At 40.7% G+C, this 24,796-nt stretch overlaps 1 protein-coding gene across 2 annotated transcripts in view; it reads right to left on the bottom strand.

The window, feature by feature from the left end:
• kcnn3 (potassium intermediate/small conductance calcium-activated channel, subfamily N, member 3) overlaps nucleotides 1–24,796 on the bottom strand; it is a 111,330-nt gene that overhangs the window by 54,203 nt on the left and 32,331 nt on the right. For both annotated transcript variants that reach the window (XM_066683089.1, XM_066683090.1), the window contains one exon: nucleotides 16,778–16,873. In XM_066683089.1, coding sequence (XP_066539186.1) covers nucleotides 16,778–16,873 — 96 coding nt within the window. The remainder of the gene's footprint in view (nucleotides 1–16,777; nucleotides 16,874–24,796) is intronic.

Raw genomic sequence — 24,796 nt, 5'->3', positions numbered from 1 at the left:
CGAGAGATGTACCTCTGCTCATCCAACTCCCAACAGCTGAGCGGCTGGATTTGTTTGGTCTGTGCTCCTTTAACTTTGATCTAGAGACCGTTGGCTCCATTAGAACTCACACAGCTTCCAGGAAGTGATGCTTCACAACAGTGTCAATCTGTGCCCTTGTTTTTCAACTAATAATTCTTCAAATGCCTCACACTGCCCAAAATACGTGTAACTAAATATATCCCATTTAATTCCCACTTCAATAAGTGGTGGACATAAAATGGAGTACTAAAAAAATGGAAAGTGTTAAGGACAACTCCCTGGCCAGAAATGTTCATTAGACATTGAATTTATGTAAATTATGCAACTCTGAATGATGAAGAGAATCTAAGGGTCTGTGGTTTTAAGTAAAAAATCTCCAGTTAGTAATCAACCTTAGCACAGTGTAGGAGTTCACACGGCCGTACTCATTATTCCTGCATTAGATGTAAATCTGTTTTTTTCTTGAAGGATGGGATAATGAGCATTTTTTAAATATCTTAATGAACTAAATATCTTAATGAACTACAATATGCCTCAGCAATTTTTATATTTAATTCTCTGAACTTTGGAAAAAGTTAGCCAAAGGGGATTCAGCTGTGGTTCCAGAGTCTACCTGGAATCATTGGGCGCAAGGCAGGAACACACCCTGGAGGGGGCGCCAGTCCTTCACAGGTCAACACACACACACTCACACATTCACTCACACACTCACACCTACGGACACTTTTGAGTCGCCAATCCACCTACCAACGTGTGTTTTTGGACTGTGGGAGGAAACCAGAGCACCCGGAGGAAACCCACATAGATACAAGGAGAACACACCACACCCCTCACAGACGGTCAGCCGGAGGAAACCCACGCAGACACAGGGAGAACACACCATACTCCTCACAGACAGTCATCCGCAGGAAACCCACGCAGACACAGGGAGAACACACCACACTCCTCACAGACAGTCACTCGGAGGAAACCCATGTGGACACAGGGAGAACACACCACACCCCTCACAGACAGTCACCCGGAGGAATCCCACACAGATACAGGGAGAACACACCACACCCCTCACAGACGGTCAGCCGGAGGAAACCCAGGCAGACACAGGGAGAACACACCACACTCCTCACAGACAGTCACCCAGAGGAAACCCACGCAGACACAGGGAGAACACACCACACTCCTCACAGACAGTCATCCGGAGCGGGACTCGAACACACAACCTCCAGAACCCTGGAGCTGTGTGACTGCGACACTACCTGCTGAGTTGGTAATTCTATTAAAATTTCCCTAATTGTGTGTTCATGTACTGTCCCCTTAAAACCATTCCACTGCACATGTAGTCACATGATTCTGCCCCATCCAATCTGCCAGATGGAAGCAACATGAAGGAGAACTTAAACACAGAGGCCAACCGAGCAACGCAAGGGGCTTGTACCAAAGAATAAAATATGTCATTTGGACAGGTTTAGTGAATACAACACTGAACAAAAAGAATGTAACCAAATGTAAACACTGGCAAAAAAACCTTCAAGTGTTTCAACACCAAATATGAACAGTTCATGGCTCAAAAAAAAGACTAATTTGATTAGACTATTACTCAATGAGAATCCATTTCTCAGATAAAAGCAGATAAAAATTAAAAGACTAGTAGAGTATGTACCATGTAGTGGAAAAGCAGTAATATACTGAGATTTCCAAGAGAAATCAACTGCCATGAAGGCAAGTCCCTTTCCTGGGAAGTCCATGGTTATTTCAGCAAGAAAATACCCAGCTTTAATTTCCACATGCTATAACAATGTGACTTTACAGACACAGATAGTATCAGCTTGCCTGCCTGCCCTGTATGTCAAGATGTCCTATAGGTCCTATTGTAAATTATGAAGTTTCTTCTAAATGTGTTAATATTTACAAAATACAATCGAATTGCTCAGTGAAAACACTGGAAATCTTTTTGCTGAAGATATATCAGTTAAATAAAGGTTCACAAGATTAAACAAACTATGGATTCCTGTTTTTAATGCATTTTACACAAAATCACAATTTTCTAGAATCTACATTACTGATACACTGCTCTTCTAGGAAGGCTTTATACTAGATGTTTGTCAGGTACTGGTGTTGAATGATTAATTCAATATCACAGAGACCACCCCAAATCGACCCAAAGGTACTGAATGGACAGCTCCATCACTCCAGGGAACACATTACCATGCCCTTGCCTCAACCTGCAATAAGATAATTAATGTCATATAGATTTACTTTTGTGGCTTCTGACCTTGTGTGACATACTGTTGTCAAAAAGAAAAAAAAGAGCACAAGTAAGACTTAAATATGCCAGGTGTTTGTTTTATGGAGTACTTATGTCCATGTTTATAGATGGACAGATGGACCAGCATAAAACTAATGAGGCAAAACTTGGACACTAAACATGTCTCGGCTGATCGACTATGTTCGGGCCAAAAGGGAAATTGTGTAAAGTCATTAGTGTGACATGTAAAGTAATGGCCAACATGCTCCAGCTGCTCAAATTGATGATGAATTTTTATAGTGATGACATCACAGTCCCTGTCTTAGAAATCTCTGGGGTATGAACTGACGTGAAAACTGGTCTGCAGATATAGATTAAACCTCTGTGCTCCAATTATGTAGCTGATTGGTTTTGGAAAGCTGTTTCAGAGCAGGACAAGGCTTAGTCTGTCTTCCGTAAACCTGTAAAGCTGGATCCCCAACACAATGAAGTGTCACTTTCACAGATGTGTGACCTTCATTCTAAGTCAAAATCATTTCCCAAAAGATCAATAAATGCAGAAATACTATCATAGCATCCTTGTAAAGGCAGTGTTGTTGTGCATCATGAAAATATTGATTTAACAAAAATCTTATCACACTGACAAATTTGTTGTTGTGTAGTCTATATATTGACACTTCAATCAGAGTCATGAGATGCTGTATGCTTTAAACGATCAAGCCCACCAGTTTTGATCAACAGTATTCAAAAGCTCCTCTCGCTCTGATCAATAAACCTTGGCCTTGTGCATTTTTTCTTCTGAATACTGAACTGCAAGGAATTGGGCGGGAAACTTTAATCATAACCACTAATCATTAGGGGTGGGCAATATGTCCCTAAAATTATATCACAATACTGCAGGGTATTTTTACAATAACGATATTCGTATTGATATAACATTCATTCATTCATTCATTCATTATCTATAACTGCTTATCCAATTCAGGGTCGCGGTGGGTCCAGAGCCTACCTGGAATCATTGGGCGCAAGGCAGGAATACACCTTGGAGGGGGCGCCAGTCCTTCACAGGGCAACACACACACTCACTCACACCTACGGACACTTTTGGAGTCGCCAATCCACCTACCAACGTGTGTTTTTGGACTGTGGGGGGAAACCGGAGCACCCGGAGGAAACCCACGCAGACACCGGGAGAACACACCACACTCCTCACAGACAGTCACCCGGAGCGGGAATCGAACCCACAACCTCCAGGTCCCTGGAGCTGTGTGACTGCGACACTACCTGCTGCGCCACCGTGCCGTCCTATTGATATAACAAAACACTGAAAAATATTTTATTAGTTTTGAAAACAAAATAAATGTAAAATTACATGAATATATCATAGTATACATTATAGAGTAAGAGCTTCAAACATTCAGTAGAAACCAAAAAATCCCAACATTAGTCGTTTATATAGTAAACTTATCAAGATTCTTATTCTGTATAAAATAAATAATGTAGTGTTCTCCCCGTGTCCACGTGGGTTTCCTCCGGGTGCTCCGGTTTCCTCCCACAGTCCAAAAACACACGTTGGTAGGTGGATTGGCGACTCAAAAGTGTCCGTAGGTGTGAGTCTGTGAGTGAATGTGTGTGTCTGTCTGTGTTGCCCTGAGAAGGACTGGCGCCCCCTCCAGGGTGTATTCCTGCCTTGTGCCCAATGATTCCAGGTAGGCCCTGGACCCACCGCGACCCTGAATTGGATAAGCGCTTACAGATAATGGATGGATGGATAGCATAGCATACATGTATCAACATTTAGCATAGGTTTTTACTGAATTAAGTGTGTCGCCATCAATTTACCAGACTTGTATTTGTTATACTATTCCATGTTTGGCTGAATTACTCCCAAACTGAAACTTTCTGTATTGATTGGTATAATATAAGAGTGTGGTGCTTACCATTCGTTATCTTGTTTTAACAGCAATTTAGCTGAAACACAGTTTAGCTGTTGTGTTGCTTAGTAGCCATATTGTACCATTGACAATAATATTGATAACATTTCTATTTTTCCATTGATAGCATTTCCATTATTATCCATATCGTGATAAAAGCGATATTCTTACTTGTTTATGCAATTACATCATGCAATTAATAATAATAAGCCGTGAGTCATTTAGACACTGCAGTAACTATATTGGAATGCGACTGCGGTGGATAAGTTTCATGGTAGTAGTGTGCATGGGGTTTGGTTACAAAATATAAGATGTACCACCAACCACGATAATATTTCAGACATTCAAGAAGCCTGTAACAAAAAGTAGAAACAGAAGCACCCAGTTGAGTTTAAGGAAAGTCAAAACCACTTGCTGTTGAGATGTGTGAACACTAACCCAATCAGACAGATTATGAGTATTTTGTATTTCTTTATTGTTTTTTTTTTATTTACTTTTAAGGGCATTTTTGTATACTTGTTTATGTTTACTGTTCATGTGCTTGCACAAATATTTCTGCACTTTAGTTTTGTTGTAGATTTATTTGTTACATTATTCATTCATTCATTATCTGTAACCCTTATCCAATTTAGGGTCGCGGGGGGTCCAGAGCCTACCTGGAATCATCGGGCGCAAGGCGGGAATACACCCTGGAGGGGGCGCCAGTCCTTCACAGGGCAACACAGACACACACACATTCACTCACACACTCACACCTACGGACACTTTCGAGTCGCCAGTCCACCTACAACGTGTGTTTTTGGACTGTGGGAGGAAACCGGAGCACCCGGAGGAAACCCACGCGGACGGGAGAACACACCAACTCCTCACAGACAGTCACACGGAGCTGGAATCGAACCCACAACCTCCAGGCCCCTGGAGCTGTGTGACACTACCTGCTGCGCCACCCTGCCGCCCTCATGCTATGCTATGATACATGCTAAACCTTCCGTTAAATTACCGCTTCCAATATTTTCAGAAGGACTGTTTGGTTTTAAAAGTAATCTGAAAACATATTTTACCATACTGTCAAAGTTCAGTCTTAGTGAATTTTGAATTTTGTTAAATGCATTATGGAGGGAGTTTGGCGCTATTTAGGATGCAGCTCAAGCCTCGCCACCATTATAGGAAGCCATTGCCTAATGGTTAGACCAGAGGTGCACAACTCCAGTCCTGGAGGGCCGGTGTCCAGCAAAGTTTGGTGATTCCTCTGCTAAAACACAACCCCTAAACCTGTCAATTAACAGATAAGTTGAGTGTGTGTGAGGAAAGGAATCACCAAACTTTACTGGATACTGGCCCTCCAGGACTGGAGTTGTGCACCTCTGGGTTAGACGATTGGGTTTGGTACCGGAAGGTTGCAGGTTCAAAATCCATGGCTGAAGTGCCCTTGAGGGAAGGCTTCTAACCTGCAAAAGCTCCCCGGGCTCCAATGATGGCTGCCTGCTGCTCCTGGTGTGTGTGTTCACTGCCCCTAATCACTAGTATGAATGTATGTGTTCACTGTAGAGGTCAAACTTCAGTTCAGATATTTGTTGTAGCATAGAGTATTGTCTTGGTCATTGTATCATAATATCATATTGTTAGATGCCCAGTGATTCCCACACCTACTAAACACCAGGTGGCCCTGAATTTGCCCCCTTTGGCAAGGGCTGTTTATTGGACTGGGGCATGTTTGATGGCCTTTAAGGTCTTGTATGATTGCAAGGAGTACATTTTAATCAATTTTGAACTCCAGTTCCAGAAACTCGGCAAAATGGTGGTGCAACAGATACTGCCAATTGCACAAAGCTCCAGGGTCCTGGGATTGTGACCCACCTCAGGTCACTGAGGAGGTTTCTGAGTTTTGGTGTGTTCTTTCTATGTCTGCATGGGTTTCCTATGGGTGCTCTGGTTTCCTCGTAAAAGTCCAAAAATACATGCTGGTATGTGGACTGACAATACAAATGTGTACATAGATGTGACTGGGTGAGTGTGTGATGCCCTGTTTTGGACTGGCGCACTGTCCAGGCCCTTGTTACAGGGAATGAATGATTTTCAGAAACACCTTTTTCTTGTAAATGAAAGGTGATTGACAGACTAATGACTTTATGAAGTACTATATGTAATTCCAGTTAAAAAATAAGGTAAGCCAAGCTTGAAGGAAAAGGACCATATGTCTAGACTTTTGAAAGTTAAGAAATTCCAAGTGAAGAGTGCATAGGTTTGTGGGAAAAGACAATTTCCTATTTCACTTTACAACAAAGAAGACTAATATCTGCAATTCTGATAAGATTTAAACAAGAGGGAGGCTGACATGATGCCCGGAGACAAAAGAGTCCTCTGAAATGCAATCATTCGCACGGGAATGCTTCCAAAAACCCTCTCCCAACCCAACCTTGCACTCAAAGATAATTATGAATTTGGCTTCTTGTAGCTGTGATGATTCACCACACCGTTTAATAGGCTTTAGCTAAGGCTGTGAAGTCATGAATCTCTTTTAATGTCACTCCACCAGGATCAAGAGGAGGAGCAGAAGGGGAAATACAAACTTAGCTTAAGATATAAGCCCCTGGGGTCCTGAAGCGGATGTACTGCGGCCCTAGAGCGCCCCCTACTTTAAAACAGAGTTTGGTGGAAAGTCAGATTTACAAGTAATTTCATATAGACTTTTTTTTAATTTATGTTATGATTCCCCCATTGCTGACAGTGTGTATAACAGAAAAGCACTGACCAGTGTCTAAGGTCACAATGTTCACTGCCACATGTTGGCTAGATGTTGCCACATCCCCCCATTTCAAGTTTGGTCTATGGAGCTGTGGAACTGCATTCTCTGTGATAGAAACTGCATCTAATATATTGTAAAACATGTGAAGAAGTTTGAAGACCGCAGCTGCCCATCACATTGTGTGAACATTGTGTGAATTCATGATGAATGGACCAATAGACATGCTCAAATTACCTGGAATAAAATCATTTTACATGGACTTCAACTGGAAATTATGAACATTTTTCCCTTCTCCTCTAAAGTTGCTATTTTGGGAGATACATGTTTTTAACTGGACAGCGACGGTACATGGGATGAGGTAGAGTGGCAATTGTGACCCAGAACTAATCATTTATGTGGCTGAATGAGTTCCAATCCTCAAAATAATGCCCAAATATGTCTTGCCAGGAGAGAAAATGTGCAGCAAAGGGGACAAACTACCAAATAATACACTTAATTTCAGAAGAAATATTGTAGTGGAACATAAACAAAGCAACAGCTTCCTAAATGCAGTCCAAACTTCAGACACCAAACAATTTTTTTGACATGTAGAACTAAGGACATTATTAGCAGACTCCTCCATGGACCTGGAGGTTGTGGGTTCGATTATCACTCCGGGTGACTGTCTGTGAGGAGTGTGGTGTGTTCTCCCTGTGTCTGCATGGGTTTCCTCCAGGTGACTGTCTGTGAGGAGTGTGGTGTGTTCTCCCTGTGTCTGCGTGGGTTTCCTCCGTGTGACTGTCTGTGAGGAGTTGGTGCGTTCTCCCCGTGTCCGCGTGGGTTTCCTCCGCGTGCTCCGATTTCCTCCCACAGTCCAAAAACACACGTTGGTAGGTGGACTGGCGACTCAAACGTGTCCGTAGGTGTGAGTGTGTGAGTGAATGCGTGACTGTGTTGCCCTGTGAAGGACTGGCGCCCCCTCCAGGGTGTATTCCCGCCTTGCGCCCAATGATTCCAGGTAGGCTCTGGACCCACCGCGACCCTGAATTGGATAAGCGCTTACAGATAATGAATGAATGAATGAATTAAAGGTGATGTTCACAATTCTAACCCAATACACTTTTTATACATTTCAGATGTCTCCTCACCATCTGCTAGCTTCCCAATTTGTTTGCATGCTGGAAAAATGTCCAGGGTTTATGTGCAGCCCTGACTTGGTAATATGGAATTGGACAGTGGAGAGACCTCTGAGCTTTGAAAAGCACTAAAAGAGATGAGGATGTTGCTCTATTCCTGCTCCATAGGGGGGCAACATTGACTCTAAATTCGGGAGACCAATACAAGATGAAAGCAAACACATACTGAATGTGTGTTAAACACTGAGTGTGTAAATACAAATTTGTGGTAATTCACACATTGAAAAAAACTTACAGACAAGTTAAACATCAGCTATGAATAAGCTGCACTGTGTCTCCCTCAAACCACTCTGGTCAAGGGAGTTGGTTGTTTCACTGTGAGAAAAGTAGTTCTCCAAAATCATCCACATTGCCTTTAAGGCCTTCCTAACTGCATCACATCCATTCAGACCCACAGCATTTAGCTGTCTTCTCAAAATGGAAGGATGGTGTGGATTTTCTCAGATCTAAAGCAAAGAGCTTGAATTTCTCTCAGAGATAAAAGCTTTACCTCTTTGACTCCATTAATTGACCGAGTCCTCTCTTTATGAGCTGGTCCTGCACATCAACATCCGCACGGACAGCTTGATAGGTCTTATTGATGTGTCTTCTAGGGCCGATCAATAATCAATACCTAATTGTGTGTGTTTTTTTTTATCATCTCTCCCTCCATCTCCTTCTCCGGCTGCTGCTGATGACATTTTCCTTGATTCCAAGACATTGTGTCTTCTCCCATTAGCTTTGCTCTCATTTTCATTCAACCAGGTCAAACTTGCACTCATACGCACACACACACACACACCCCCAGAGGTGAACTGGCAGAGTCTGAGTCAAACTCAGCAACAAGCACTCATCAACCCAGAAACACACACTCTCAGAAACCCCAGTATCAGCTGAAAACACACACCAATAACACGAACACTCCGCAGGCCTCCTCCCCTTTGATGCAGTAACATCATCTACTCTTCTGGGAAGAACATTGTCATCAGGATTTAATGGCATTCAGCCACAGGGGCATTAGTGAGGTTAGGTACGCATGTTGGATTGGTTCTGGGTCACAAACACAATTCCAAATCACCCCCCCAAAGTGATTAGATGCCACCCCATTACTCCAGGGAACGGAGGTCCACTGCTCCACAGCCCAATGCTGGAGAGATATATAGCAGGTGATGATGTATATTTTCATAAAGGATAATGTTTACAAAATTATTGCTATTAATGATACAATCATTATTAGAGTTTCATTTTAGTCGTGAAGTACCACAGAGTCTTATGCTACACAGCAATAAAAATGTGATCTCTCTTTTCTCTCTTGCTCTGTATATATGTGTGTGTGTGTGTGTGTGTGAGAGAGAGCGAGAGAGACAGAGAGAGAGAGAGAGAGTGTGTGTGTGTCATGATTGACTATGAGCAATATAAGAGAGCCAAGGGAAAGAGAAAATGAAAAGATAAGTGCAGAGAAGACAGCAGGGTAAAGACTAACAGTTAAAAGATGAAAGAAAAGAATGAAAGGGAAAAAAATGTAGAAAGAATGATAGAAAGCAAAGCTAGAGGGAGAGAGAGTGGGGTGGGGAGGGTTAACAAAAAGAAATGAAGAGGTGAGGGTACACATTGGACTGAATCGGTGTGTGTGTGTGTGGGTGTGTGTGTGTGTGTGTGTGTGTATGTACATGTCGTCTTCCATAAAGTATGAGTTTTTATACATATGAGGAATTTTTGCTCTAACTCTCCTGGAAATATGATGTTTTCAGCATAATTTGATCAACAAGTTCAAAAAGGTTGCTTCTTAGCGACTGAGGTTAGACTTGGGTTTAGTTGTAGTTCTATGTGACTGGAATATTAAAGAATTCAGTGCAAGTTTTTACAAGCAGAGTGAGACCAGCAAATGTGAGAGTAACAAAAGTACCACACACAATCACACACACATTCTGCTGATGTAACTCTTGACAATATGATACAGTACTAAATGTGTAACACTCTGCTTTGATAGAGCTTTTCATTGTCTGCAATCATGAAGAAACACCAATACACTGATTCATAGAGTCAAACTCTGTCAAACTGAGTTTCAGCCTCATTTGTTCTTAAGTGCTATACTAGATATTGCAAACCCTGAAGGCCAAATCCAATATTACACACTAGACTAGGCACGAGAAACAGACTTGTTTGTTGGAAAAAGCAATTATAATTCAGACTTTTCAGCCAATTTTTTGAGACTGCAATAATATTCCATAAAGATAAATGTATGAAAATCAGCATTGTTTGTTAAAAAAAACAGGGAAAACCCCCCCCCCCCCCCCCAAAAAAAAAAAAAAAATATATATATATATATATATATATATATACAACAATAATCAAGATCTGTAGTAACTGTAATTGGAAATGTAATAGTTGCTTTGATGATAAAATAAAAAAAGTAGATACTTTTGAGATCCAGGTGACTGTCTGTGAGGAGTGTGGTGTGTTCTCCCTGTGTCTGCGTGGGTTTCCTCCGGGTGACAGTCTGTGAGGACTGTGGTGTGTTCTCCCTGTGTCTGTGTGGGTTTCCTCCTGGTGACTGTCTGTGAGGAGTGTGGTGTGTTCTCCCTGTGTCTGCGTGGGTTTCCTCCTGGTGACTGTCTGTGAGGAGTGTGGTGTGTTCTCCCTGTGTCTGCGTGGGTTTCCTCCGGGTGACTGTCTATGAGGACTGTGGTGTGTTCTCCGTGTCTGCGTGGGTTTCCTCCGGGTGACTGTCTCTGACGAGTGTGGTGTGTTCTCCCTGTGTCTGCGTGTGTTTCCTCCGGGTGACTGCCTGCGAAGAGTGTGGTGTGTTCTCTCTGTGTCCGCGTGGGTTTCCTCCGTGTGCTCCGGTTTCCTCCCACATTCCAAAAACACACGTTGGTAAATGGATTGGCGACTCAAAAGTATCCGTAGGTGTGAGTGTGTGTGTCTGTGTTGCCCTGTGAAGGACTGACGCCCCCTCCAGGGTGAGTTCCCGCCTTGCGTCCAATGATTCCAGGTAGGCTCTGGACCCACCGTGACCCTGAACTGGATAAGCAGTTACAGATAATGAATGAATTAATGATACAAAGTAAGTTACCTGGATGTCTTGATACCTTACATCAGATCATTTCTAGTTTTTACTCATTTTTTTGAATACAGGTTTTGAGAATAGCTCATATAACTATTCTTTAATAACTAATGCTTGATGAGAGTAAAGCTTATGCTAACTTTGCTGCATTTATTTTAGTTAAGCTGATTTTGGCAAGCCTATCAGACAGCATTAGCTGCCACCAGGGATCCCTAAATGTTTAATAATATATAATCCACAGTACGTATTATAAACTGAAATGTGAAAACCTGAAAACAAGCCTAGTTTAGCCGAACTGACATTAGCCATATAGCCATTTTCACAGAGGTTTTTCTAGCATTTCAAAAACAGGAAAGCCCAAAATACATACCCTTGTCATTGGAAGGTGTGGAGAAGCTTTGGTGCTTCTTATCAATGTCTTTGTTAACAATAATAACAAATACTAATAAACTACAAATATAGTTCATCTTGTCAGTTGCTGACAGTGTGTGTGTGATCAGGGAAAGCCTGTTATTTTCTGTTCATACAAAGTTACAGAACTGAAGCACCGTGTTGAGACGACATTAAAGCAAATTGTTTACCAGAAACCAACAAGATAACATTTAAGTTTTTGACCATTTCTAAAGCCAAGCTCCTTAACATTTTATCAACCAAGTAATCCACACTCGATAAAGGAACAGGACATCGCTGGTTATTAGTTATTTATCACGGACATACATTTCTATAAGATTCTGACTGATAAAATGGCGCTGTAACAAATTCACAGCCTCGTTTACTTTGAGAAACACCTTGCTGTGGTGTTCTTTAATAACCCGGAGATTTTGTCCGTTTTGATGTCTGCAAAAAAGTTTTGAAGTCAAACAAAAAGCTGTGCAGATGTAATTTCCTCATCAGAAAGTCAGTAACGGTGAGATGTGTCTGTGACACACAATGACGACTTTCTCTTTGTTAAATACATAGTAGAAAACAAAAGGCCAAGTGTCATAGAAACATTTTCCAAACACGAAGAAAAGACTGTGATAAATATTACCTCAACAACGTTCAACACATTTCTGTTGGAGGGTCCAGTAAAACACTGAGCTGCTCACCGCGGTGGATGATGGACCTACAGCACTGAAGCATGTGTGTCTCCAATTCAGCTCTCAACTCTCTGACCCCTTGAACATGCAATTTTTTAGGTCCCAAAAAGAGACTTGTTCAGGGAAAAGAGGATGTCTGGTCACTACCGAACGGTTCCAAATTTAATTCACAAACTGGAATGAGAAACATGGCTGAATTAACAACAGACGGTGTAGTGGCGCCACCTTAAGTCCTCTCTGTGAAATACGGCTGAATTAACAGTTCGTACTCACACATGCACAATTCAAAATTAGCTGTCAGTCAGTCAGTGAGCGCATATGCCTCTTCTAGGCTGGCCCACCAGGCGGCAATGACAGTAATCTAATTGTGTGATATATGGACATTTCCACAATCATTTTTGCTGACCTCAATACGGCCTGCTGTGTGTTTGTTTACATGAGAATGAACAACACCAATATCTGGCCAGTTGCACTGTCCTTTTCTCTGGTGACTCTTTTCTGGGGCCAATATGTTGATTTCTTTTATTTTATTTATGTCTTATATATTAAGTATGTTAACATTTTTTTATATTCCAATTCCCATGTCTGAATATTTTTATACAACTTCTTTTTGTTGTTTTTTAAAAGGCATTTGCCTTTTAAACTTGCATTTGTATGCTATTATGTTATCTTTATATTAGTGGCTTTCAATTGTTTTAAAATGACAATAATATTGTATATAGCAATGATTTCTGGGTCAATATATTGACCACAAAATGGCTATCGTGACAGGCCTATTAAATGCTGTGCTGCAGAATACAGTATGGCATGAAAAATAAGTCAAGAAACTTCAGTTTTAGACCATAACGTGCCTTTCAACAGATACACGCTTCAGCTAAGATACATGAACCATACTGTGCTCTGTGTCAATCAAAGCCACGAAAACATTTTCAGGTCCATCAAGACTTTCTGTAAGCAAAGACACATGGATGTTTTTTTACCCAGCTACACTCACTTAATTTGTCGTACAAAGTTTGACTAAACCCGATGAAAGTAAGGTTTCACTAGAAAAATGTATTCTATACTATTAGCCACCACAGCGTTCTTCATTGCCTACTTCATACACAATTCTGTTGATGTTTTGCAGGAAGTGACTGAGGGTAAATGTATCTCTGTCAAGATCTTCTCTTCATTAGAAGGATTATTGTGGTGAGATTAGCATACAGATAAGCATGAAGTGTTTCATCTCTCTCTCTCTCTCTCTCTTTCCCTCTCTCCCTCTCTCTCTCCCTCTTTTCTGCTCTCTCTCTCATGGCTGTACGTCATTCCCAATGTTTGTTTCTTGAATGCATGTGTTTCTGTGTGTGTGAAAGACAGTGAGTCATCTGTGAATATGTGACATTTCATCTAGAGGAAGGGGCATGCGTGTCCTTTTATCAATGAAAACATCTGCACAACAAGCCTTCGCTAGCGTAGCTTCTGTGTGTGTTTGCATTTAAGACAGAGTGAGTCTGACTTGAAAACATCCGGTTGATGCAGCTTGAATATGGGAGGTACTTCTGAAAAATTACAGCTGCTTTAAGATGGGTTTAACATCATTTTATTAAGATGGCACATTTAAGGCACATAGTTAATGTTAGTATAGCAAATATTTTAATGCAGAGTAAAACCTTATATAAAACTGTAAAAGTCATAATGTGAGATTAAGATAGTAATCTTTTGTATTAAGCTTTGTTTAACAGGTAACCAATAATTATATATTTATAAACCTGGATTTTGGGTTTTTTGGAAATATTTGCTACATAAACAAAATTAAGGTCCCTTTGTTAGAGGCATGTTTAATTTCAAACTGTTTCTGGAGCACAAAGGAGAATGCCTTTGGATGTAACGTTAAACAATTTAAGGTGGAACTTAATGTTATTGTTGGCAGTAGAATGTTACCAAGTTGCTCCCAATTTAAAGTGAGGAAAAAGCACTTGAATATAATTATAGCACCATTTAAGGAGGAATGAACAGGGAGGTTGTAATTCTGGCTAGAATGTGTCATTGTTTGTTTGTTTGAGATGTCTTATTGGATGTTAATAAAGAATTAACCAGCACCTTTCTACATCCAAACAAGAGAATTAGCATTAGCACATTAGCTTACTCCTCTGTCTTCAGGAGCTCTGGTTTGCTCATTTTTGTCTCCTTGGAGACCAAAATCAGTCAGTTGAGATCGTGCACCACTAGGGATGCACCAATATCAATTTTTCCCTTCCAATACTGATACTGATATTTCATGTTCAAGTATCTGCCAATACCGAGTACCGATACCAACTCTACCTATCTTAACTACTAGACAGGTGCCTATAAATCCAGATAGTTATATTGCTATACTTACAGATTTCATTTTGTTAAAGTAGTGTTCTGTATCGCTAATAAGATATAATAAGCTCGAATGAACAACATTTACTTCTTTATTAACTGCACATTAAAAAATGTAATGTTTCAAAGCCATGAAAAAAAAGATATTTCCACAGTGCAGTAACAAGTACAAGTAGGAACACATAGCCACAGCGCTGGATGCACATGTCGCCAAATAAAGAATATTACCAGTAGGAGAACAGTGAGTCACATCTTTATTCTAAGTTTCCGTTCCACCTTAAATAACGCAACACTGTGGCGCACGCCCTACGGCTACCGCAAATTTTTCGGAACCATTTAAGTTGGAACGCAGCCTCAAGTGTGTGCTATTCTACTAATCTCCAGCTCCCTCTGCAGTGTGTAGAGACCACGCTGACTATGTTTTCCCATCCATGACCCAAAGACATTTTTTGTGTTTTTTTCTTTGTTGATCTACACAAATAGCAGCGCAAACAATAACCGCAGCATTTTGTACATCTGTATTTATCTGTGTCTCCTAAGAACCGTGAGTTGCATGCTTGGTTGGGGAATTCAAGGTTGTGTAGTGTGTGCCTGACAAGTTTCCAGTCTCCGTAAGTCTCCTTGTGTACTGTGGAATACCCATTCTGTTTATAATCTGCCCCGACTTTAAATTCGAGCTGCATTCTGCGTGCATTCACGCCAGTATATGTTCATGGGGTGTGTCCCGAAAGGTGCCCTGTGTACCACATGTTTCCAGCACATCTAAGGTATTGCACTCTCTGACGCCGATACAGATACTGTGTTTAAATGCCATTATTGGTGAAACACTCTGTTTCCCCAACACAAAAACAATCCCATGTTATGTGTGGCCCAGCAGTGCAACCACAGGAAGACTCTTCCTAACTTTGTTTGACACTGTAATATATGAGTTAAATTACTGCGGTGATTTACATTAAAACTGTACTACTAACCATCAGGGGTTTTAACGTGGTTTACAGTGAAACCAGTAACTGTTTCATGTCTACTCTACTCTCAAATGAACAAAAATGAGTCAAAGGATGAGGATGATGAGGTAGCTACCTTACTACTACCTTGGTCTGGCTTTTATGTACAGCTGACACGTTAAAACGTGTTCTCTAGTTTGTTCTAAATGAGTTTAAGTGTGTGTGTGTGTGTGTGTGTGTGTGTGTGTGTGTTTGGTGACTGTCTCCACATCGCTCCTATCCCCACAGCCTTTTCAAACCCAGCAGTGTGATGAGCATAACGCTAAGTTTCAGCTAAAGTGATGGAACTTTGCTGAAGGCGAAGGTCCGAGAACAGTGTGACTCAACAACCCCTCCTCTACTACAGAAGGAAACAGTGGCATGACTCAGGGAAAAAATATGAAAATATGTGAAATTTGAGAAAATAACCTTTTTTTCCCCTCACACTGCAGAGACGTGGCCTGGAAACAGCAAATGACAAGTTCAGCATGGGGCTCCAAACATCAGCTGCTCCTCTAATCTGTTTGTTCAAGCTTCCTGGCTGCTGTTTGTTTTGAGAGAAGCCTCTCTTTGCTGTATTTCAGAGCAGTTAGGAAGCGTACGACAGTGGAAAATGTTCTAATTAAAGCATATCACATGATTAGAAGTAAGTTTATCAAGCTTACGATTTCACAATTACAGACTGTAACCTTATCTGTTCCCTCAGTTTATCACCCCCCCATCATCGGTTTCTGGTGGTTGATGAATAATTAATGTTATTATACATTACTCCAATAGTTTTAGTGAAACAAGGCTTTGTGGACTGTTGTGATTGTCATATCTTAATTACCACACTGCTTCAATTCTATTAACCCCTTGAACTCCTAAACTCCTATGATTGTATCACTTCTATCTCAATAGAGCAAGAGCCAAGGGTTTAGAGTTACTGAACACACACAAGTGCATTATTCTTTGTTTTTAAAGGAATTCTGCACATTTCAGGTCCTTTTTTTTTTTGTCTGTAATGTAAATCAGTGTATTGTAGCCCTGCGATATTTAGGAGCCATTGATGCGTAAACCAAACAAACCAAATGAAAACAATATCAAATTTCAGACTTGTTCAGCCCGTTTTCTATGTACTTATACAGGAAGTGTGTGTGTGTTTGTGTGTGTGTGTGTGTGTGTGTGTGTGTGTGTGTGTGTGTGTGTGTGTGTGTGTGAAAATTTACCTGCACCTCTCGAGCATGGTAAGCGATGATGAGTCCGAGGAGGATGATGGTGGAGAGGCTAATAAGACACTTCAATGCCAGAGAGTACATGGAACTCTGCAAAAAGACACATCACATATCCTGTTAGTCACAGACACACACACACATACACACACCATAGATCTTCCACACATCCAAACCCTCCCCCCCATGCTCACACACACAAATGCACATGGTGTCCCAGGGTTCCTGTAATAGTTGGCATGATTGCTCTGGTCTAGTCTTGATAAACGCAACAGTGATGTCTGCACCACACATCAGCAGGAGTCCAAATAAATCACCCCCTCCCCTTACCCACACACACACACACACACACACACACACACACACACACACACACACACAGAGTCATCTAGCATCTCTCTCTCTGCGTCTGACAGAAATGAAGGTGATATATCATATCCTGCCCGAGACCCAAAGCTCTTCCAGTTGAACTCCAGATAATATTAGAATGGCCACCTGTGGGTCTAATTTAAAGATTTGTACAGAAGCCATTATTCTCGGGACGGGTGCAGAAACGCCGCTGCTTGGGGAGCTCAGGGCACTCCAGCTCCCCAAACTACCGTGGCCGCAAAAGTAATCTCATCTTTTGTCTTGTTTTTCCCACTTTTTTGCTCGTTAGTGCCTCAAGTTGCATGCTCCTAAATGAGGCTATTTTTCATGTGCACACTAGAGCTGTACAAAATGGAAAGAAACGGTCATGTCCCTGTCCAGTTTTTTCTGCCTGATGATTCAATTTGAGTGCCTTAATGTTGAGTCTTGGCTGAATCTAATCTCTGTGTTTTGAAAAGGTGATATTTGGTTAGGATGTGTGATATATATCATTCTGATTGATTAGAAAGCTGATTTGCCCAACAACCAAACAAAGTGTTTCACATTTTCAGAGAAAACAAATAAAATATCATTTAAGTAAAATATGCCAGTCTTCTATGTGTTACTACTATTAAATTATTACATTTATAGTACACAACCATGAATGTGTTCTGAATATTGTGTACAGTGGATGGTGAAATGCTTATGTTTTTGGAATCTCACTTTAAAAACGTTTTATATTTACCTGCTTATAGTGCATTATTGGAAATTTCTTCGTATTTTTGTCAATTAAATGGTCAAATGTTCAAGAGAAATGTCATCTTTTTGTTTTTATTGCATTATACACCATGTCCCCACTTTTCACCAAAATAGGGTTGTACACGATATGTCCAGATATTTGTAGACACCACTTTTTATACTTTAAGGTGCAACCATTTTTTACATTTAGTGTTTAATCTCCATTAAAAAGCATGGAACAAAATGAAATAACCTGCACATCATCTAAGGTCACCACACTCTCTCAAGGTCACTCACAAACCACTCTTTAAAACCCGCTGATTTCAGAAGAAATGTCGGATTAGCAGGCGTTGCCAAAATATGAAGGGTAAGTAAATCACATATAAAACGCAGTATATTTTTACTTGTTTATGTATTCATCATTAACTATACATTTGTTAGATCTAGAATTTAGCTTTTCAGTTCCCCCAAAAAAAACATTTCATCTTTTTGCAAAAAAAAAAAATGTATTGCTATTGTCAGATATTTTTTTTTCCAAATGGATCTTTCTTCAAAATCTGGAACATGTAAAAGTTTGGGCTGAGTCTGGGCGGTAGGGTGGAGAAATAATGTCTTACAATCAACAATCACACACAGCACGATGCTCAACGTTGTTTCCACGCATTTAAAGCGACTGTGTTTATCCTGAAAAGCATGGAAATAATAAAACATATGTATTAAATAAAAATATATGTATAATAATAATTATTATTATTATCATTATTACATTTCATCAGCATATTTGTGTCACTTCTTATAAATTGCCTGCAGGATTAGTAGATTATATTAATACTGAGAACTTACCGAACACCCCTCGCATGGTGTGACTGGCAAAAGTCAGTAAAAGCTAGTGCTGGACGATATCAGCGCAAATCAATATCACGATTAATTGAACATTTTACCACTTATTAATTATGATTAATGAACTGTTATTTTGTTTTTGTATTTTTGACCCTCATAGTTCAGTGATGAGGCTTGTGCTGTAATATGCTCCAGTATTAAATATGGCATATTTTTCTATTGTTGCAGGGAGCTCTCTTCTTTTTCAGTTCAGTGTCGTCTTAATTATAGTTAAAACACAGCACGTCCAAACCAAAGACGCTGGTTTTTCTTTGGCACTAGCCGCTCGAGTCGCTTGGTCAGCCTCAGTGTTTAGGTTGCTTCCATGTGGCAGGGGGCAGAACCACGTGACTACAGCTTGGTGGTGTGGTTTTAAAGGGACAGTACATGAACACACAGTGGGGACATAACAGAATAAAAATAATGGATATAATCGATACAGACAAGATTATGTCCATTAGAAGTTCTGAATGTGGATTTCGATTCATTTTCGATTAATTGCCAAACCCTAGTCAAAGCTGACAAATAATTTCTATTTATATCAAATATTCCATGGTTTAGAATCAGTAACGGTCACGCCGTGTCTTAGGGATTGCAGCTAATTCTACCAACAACACTGACAGTGGGAGAAGTTTGTGAACTTACTTTCTGATTTACAGTCTGCTTTCTTCACATGCTGTAGACAGATGTGTCTTGTCATTCTTTTACTGAAGTTAATTGGAAAGGCAAAATAAATGAAACCTCGAGCCTGAGCAACACAACTAAGAAGAGTCCCACAGAGATCAATCATTTCAGGGCAAAACATAATATGTCACCTGTCTGGTTTCCATATAGCTGCATGTGTGAAGTAAACAGATATTTGTATTCCATTTGTGTTCAATAATGTAATAGATTCAGTACTCAATTAACACTCATATTCAACATAAATTTCCATTCCATTACAATTCTCAAAGATTTAATGTCTTTCCAAATTTCTGAAAAGATGACATTAAATCCCCAAATCATTTTCTGGTCATAAAATGCCCAAAATCCAAAATTCTCCAAAATTCTAAATCCTCAAATGCAAATGAGAGCTGTATGAAAACAGAAACAGGATTCAGATCGTCTCATAATAAGTAAAAAAAAATAACTGGACAGATAAATTAATATATGCAATAAATTAATCACATTTTTAAGCCACAGTTGTTTCTCAGTAATTTAACATAATTTTGGGGGAAAAAAACAAAATGCTCTGTGCATTTCTAAATCTGTAGCATATAATTACTGTAAAATCTAAACTAATTAAGAATGTGTAATGGGTACACTGCCATATTATGGACTGGAGCATTTTCCCGGGTGTCCTGCCCTCCCCTAGTGATTCTGAGCAGTCTCCAGACACACCTCAAACTTAGACTAGGCAAAGCGGTTACAAAAGATGAATGAATGAATGAATGAATGAATGATGAGTACACTAATGGATAACCATTCCAATGTAGTTTTACTACATGCCATCTACCATCGCACAAATACAACACATCTCCAAATGCTTACACAGGGGGTGTCTACTTTGAGTCCTCTTTAAAACCTATTGCTTACTGAACCCTCATTATTTGAAATATAAAATCATGTTAAAAGTGTGCTTTTACTTTTGACAGATACGTTGTATTCCCTCAGTAAATATAACTTGCATGTAAGCTTTAATAAACCATACATTTTGCAGGAATATACAGCTGCTATGGAGATGGTTCGAGGGTTCAAGTGCCACACAACAGACTCAAAGTCCAAAGCACTTGTTCATTTTAACAAGAACTCTGTGTCATTGATTTGAAGCACTTCACAGAGGCCCTCCTGGAGTATTTTGTCAAACGTGAGTGAGCCTTACAGTGAGTGAGTGAGTGAGTTACAAGCCAATTTGTGTGCAAATGACTCCAAAACAACCCAAAGCTTTAACTTGATTAACTCAGCACATGCACATCCAGGGACGGTTTGTCATTTGCATTCATTCTTCTTCAGCTGCTTCATCCTAAAAATTCAGAATCAGATTGTGCATAGCTAAATCAGTATGTAACATGCGGATATATCATACTAGAATTAGGTCCAGCAAATCTTCATTTTCCGCATAAAAATAAACAACAATCATAGGACATACACATAGTTTGTGTAACAAACATCTAAGTACATTTCCACAGTTTCTGCATTTAGTAATAGAAATAGTTTTGAACAGCATATGAGACACAAGGAAAATAAATGAATGTCAGCTGCTCAGAGAGAATTGGACGGCCTCAGTAAACAAATCATTCTGAGATTGTTCGGATTTTTTATGCCATACCCACACAAATTTTTGAGATGTTTTGTCAAATGTTGTTAATTCTGTGTGAGCAATTCAGAAAAACAGTGTTTTACCTTCTAAAGACGCTCTGCAAAGTGAACATACTTCTGTGCGGAGCCCTTGAAGTCAGGAGACGGTGTAAGCAGTTAGAAAAACTAATATTTAGACTAGAATGCTGTCTGTGATGTGTGCAAATGAGGAAAAGTGCCAGAATGCAGTTCAGTGAAGTCAATTTGTTCTTTTTTGTTTTAATGATGCTCGTTTCTTACTGACGCATTGACAGTTCCATTTCTTTACAGTACAGCGACTGCACTGGAAACTTTATTCTTCACAGTGTGTTTTCTGAAGTAAATTACCCAGTGCCAGGTGGATTGTTTTTGCAGGAACCAGGGAATGTCACTTTTCCTAGGTTTATGTGTTTGTTTATCGCAAATAAGACAAAATGATGCATGTTGTGGTGACTGCTTTCTTACTTTGTTAGTGCAGAAGAAACAGCAGTGTGTTATTCAGGAAAGAAAAAAAAAAGAACAAGACAAAGGGAGGCTGCAAGGGGTCATGAAAACACATCTGAAAAGAGAGGTGCTCCTTGAGTGTGTGTGAAGTGGAGTCAAACACAGGGTTTCACATTAAAACTTGTAAAGTAAAAGTAATCTCAGAAGATAAAAACATTAACTATCAAACCAACACACAGCAGCCTACTCAGGACTTAATCAAGACACAAAAAAATGACAAATCCACCTGAAACAACAAATATGCATAGCCACTATTTCCAAAAGTGTTCACGTCTTCAGTCTCCCAAGGGGTGCAGGTGTCTAACTGTTTAGACATGAAATGGTTACCAGTTCCTGATGGTTAGTATTAGAGTTTAAAGGTAAATTAGAGTGATTACCATAGTTAGAAAGTTAGGGACCGTCTCCCAGTGGCTGCAGCACCGCGCCGCGTGGGTTTATGTGTCAGGGGAAGAATGGCTCTGTGACAGAGCCACAGTGTGGTGCCCCATCTCCCGAGAAGGATACTGCTGCACACTGTAGACCAAGAGGGGCGGGCCCTTGGGGAGGAACCTGTCAATTATTTTTTGCATCTGTCACTGAAAACTGCTACTGTCTGTCAATCAGATTTTAGAATGAACTGCCCGTCATTTCTTGCATCAGCCAATCAAATTAGAGCTTGTTCAGCCCCCAATATTTTCACAGGTTTGTTTAGAAGGATGTGTTGTAGTTATATGAAGTCATTTCAGTTAGCAGAGATTTGTTTATACGTGGTGGTGCTTTTTTTCTTAAAATCTTTTACATTGAGTCATATGTTAAGCCATTAAGTACTTTAGTGTGACATCTATGGTTAAGTGTTACGCGATAAGAGGAGTTTAACAAAGTACATTACAACACTTTTGTACTGACAAGCTTTTTGTGAAGACAACCCCACTCTCCTTAAACCTTAATTTACATCTGGAGGTTGTTAATTACATAGATATCAAAGAGCTGGATGATAAAACGGAAGTGGTGAAGTGAAACATAGCCACTCTGCCGTTTTTGCTCATTATTATATTCCCTAAGAAGGGCAAAGAGAACAAGAAGCAGTTTTCAAATTTGTTGAAATGATTTCACTGTGTGCGGCGGAATGGTGGCACAGGAGGTAGTGTCGCAGTCACACAGCTCCAGGGTCTGTGAGGATTGTGGTGTGTTCTCCCTGTGTCTGCGTGGGTTTCCTCCTGGTGACTGTCTGTGAGGAGTGTGGTGTGTTCTCCCTGTGTCTGCGTGGGTTTCCTCCAGGTGACTGTCTGTGAGGAGTGTGGTGTGTTCTCCCTGTGTCTGCGTGGGTTTCCTCTGGGTGACTGTATGTGAGGAGTGTGGTGTGTTCTCCCTGTGTCTGTGTGGGTTTCCTCCAGGTGACTGTCTGTGAGAAGTGTGGTGTGTTCTCCCTGTGTCTGCGTGGGTTTCCTCCGGGTGACTGTCTGTGAGGCGTGTGGTGTGTTCTCTGTGTCTGTGTGGGTGTCCTCCAGGTGCTCTGGTTTCCTCCCACAGTCCAAAAACACACGTTGTTAGGTGGATTGGCGACTCAAAAGTGTCCGTAGGTGTGAGTGTGTGAGTGAATATGTGAGTGTGTGTTGCCCTGTGAAGGACTGACGCCCCCTCCAGGGTGTATTCCCACCTTGCACCCAATGATTCCAGGTAGGCTCTGGACCCACCGTGACCCTGAACTGGATAACTGGATGATTTCAGTGTGTGTTAGTATTTTTTTAACGTTTCAGAATATTTTTAAAAATACAGGTATATTATTGCTAATCATGATATATTTTGGCCACTATAATTGTGATATAAATTTTTCATACTTTCATCTAGCTTGACGATTCATCCATCTGAGCCTGGGAGTCCAAAAGAGCACAACTGGGCTGACGTCTTCTGAGTTGGCAAGATGGCATCTACTCTCCCGCATTATAAAAGCACAGGGCTAGCCACAATCAACTGGCTGATGGAACAAATCAGTGACAGACCAGTAGGAGTATTAGCAATCAGAGCGGAACCGGTTAGGACTAATGACTGGGGAGAAAACAAAAAAGTCTAATAATGACATCAGACATATTCATCTTCTAACATCTCTTTTACTTTCAGATTCAACAAAATCGTCATCTATATTTTCCAAATTGTATTCACCCAGCACCAACTTTACAATGTCATTTTTCTTGCAGGACTTATAGCGACATTACATCAGAACAATGTGTCAAGTCTATGACTTGGACATGCACACACTGTCTGGAAACATTTAACAACGTAGGAAGTTTCAGAAGATAAATTGGGCCGACTCCTGATTATGAAGCATGGAAAGGTTAACATTTTGATAGAGGACGGATACTTTGGCTAATTGCTCCAGGAAGCTGGCCACAGTTTCTGTGGCGATTATAGGCCAGTTTTTTCTGCCAACAGTCTGGCAATCAGAGTTTTAGCATCATCCTCTCTTCCTTTATTCCCTCATTCTCTCACACTTTGCTTTCATCTCTGCTTCAGTGTCTCATCTCTTCTTCTGCCAGACAAGGCCATATATCAAACTCTCCTGCAGTCAAATGGAACAGGAGGTGCAAAAATTTATAACTAATGAATTCTACTACTTTAAAGAGGGTGGAACGGTGGCGCAGCAGGTAGTGTCACAGTCACATAGCTCCAGGCTCCTGGAGGTTGTGGGTTTGAGTCCCGCTCCTGGTGACTGTCTGTAAGGAGTGTGGTGTGTTCTCCCTGTGTCTGCGTGGGTATCCTCTGGGTGCTCCAGTTTCCTCCCACGGTCCAAAAACACACGTTGGTAGGTGGATTGGTGAGTCAAAAGTGTCCGTAGGTGTGAGTGTGTGAGTGAATGTGTGTGTCGTCGTGTGAAGGACTAACGCCCCCTCCAGGGTGTGTTCCTGCCATGTGTCCAGTGATTCCGGGTAGGCTCTGCACCCATCGCGACCCTGAATTGAATAAGCGGTTACAGACAATGAATGAATGACTACTTTAAAGTGCACCTATTGTGGATTCGGTTGTTCATTTAAGAGCTGAACTTTTATAATCTTGAGAGAAATTCATAAAATGAAAATGGGGTCTCTGTAACAGCTACACATGAGCCTCAGATCACTACACCCAATGCCAAATGTTGGCCAAAGAAGTATAAAGCCTCCCAGCATTGGGCTGTGCAGTCACTGGAATAGTACGCTCTAGAGTGATGGTGTAAATCCAATGCTTTTAGATTGAGTTGGATTGGCTAATGTGATCCAT

The sequence above is a fragment of the Hoplias malabaricus genome, chromosome 10, assembly GCF_029633855.1.
Source record: "Hoplias malabaricus isolate fHopMal1 chromosome 10, fHopMal1.hap1, whole genome shotgun sequence".
NCBI lineage: Eukaryota > Metazoa > Chordata > Actinopteri > Characiformes > Erythrinidae > Hoplias > Hoplias malabaricus.
This window is presented reverse-complemented; position numbering and strand designations above follow the sequence as displayed.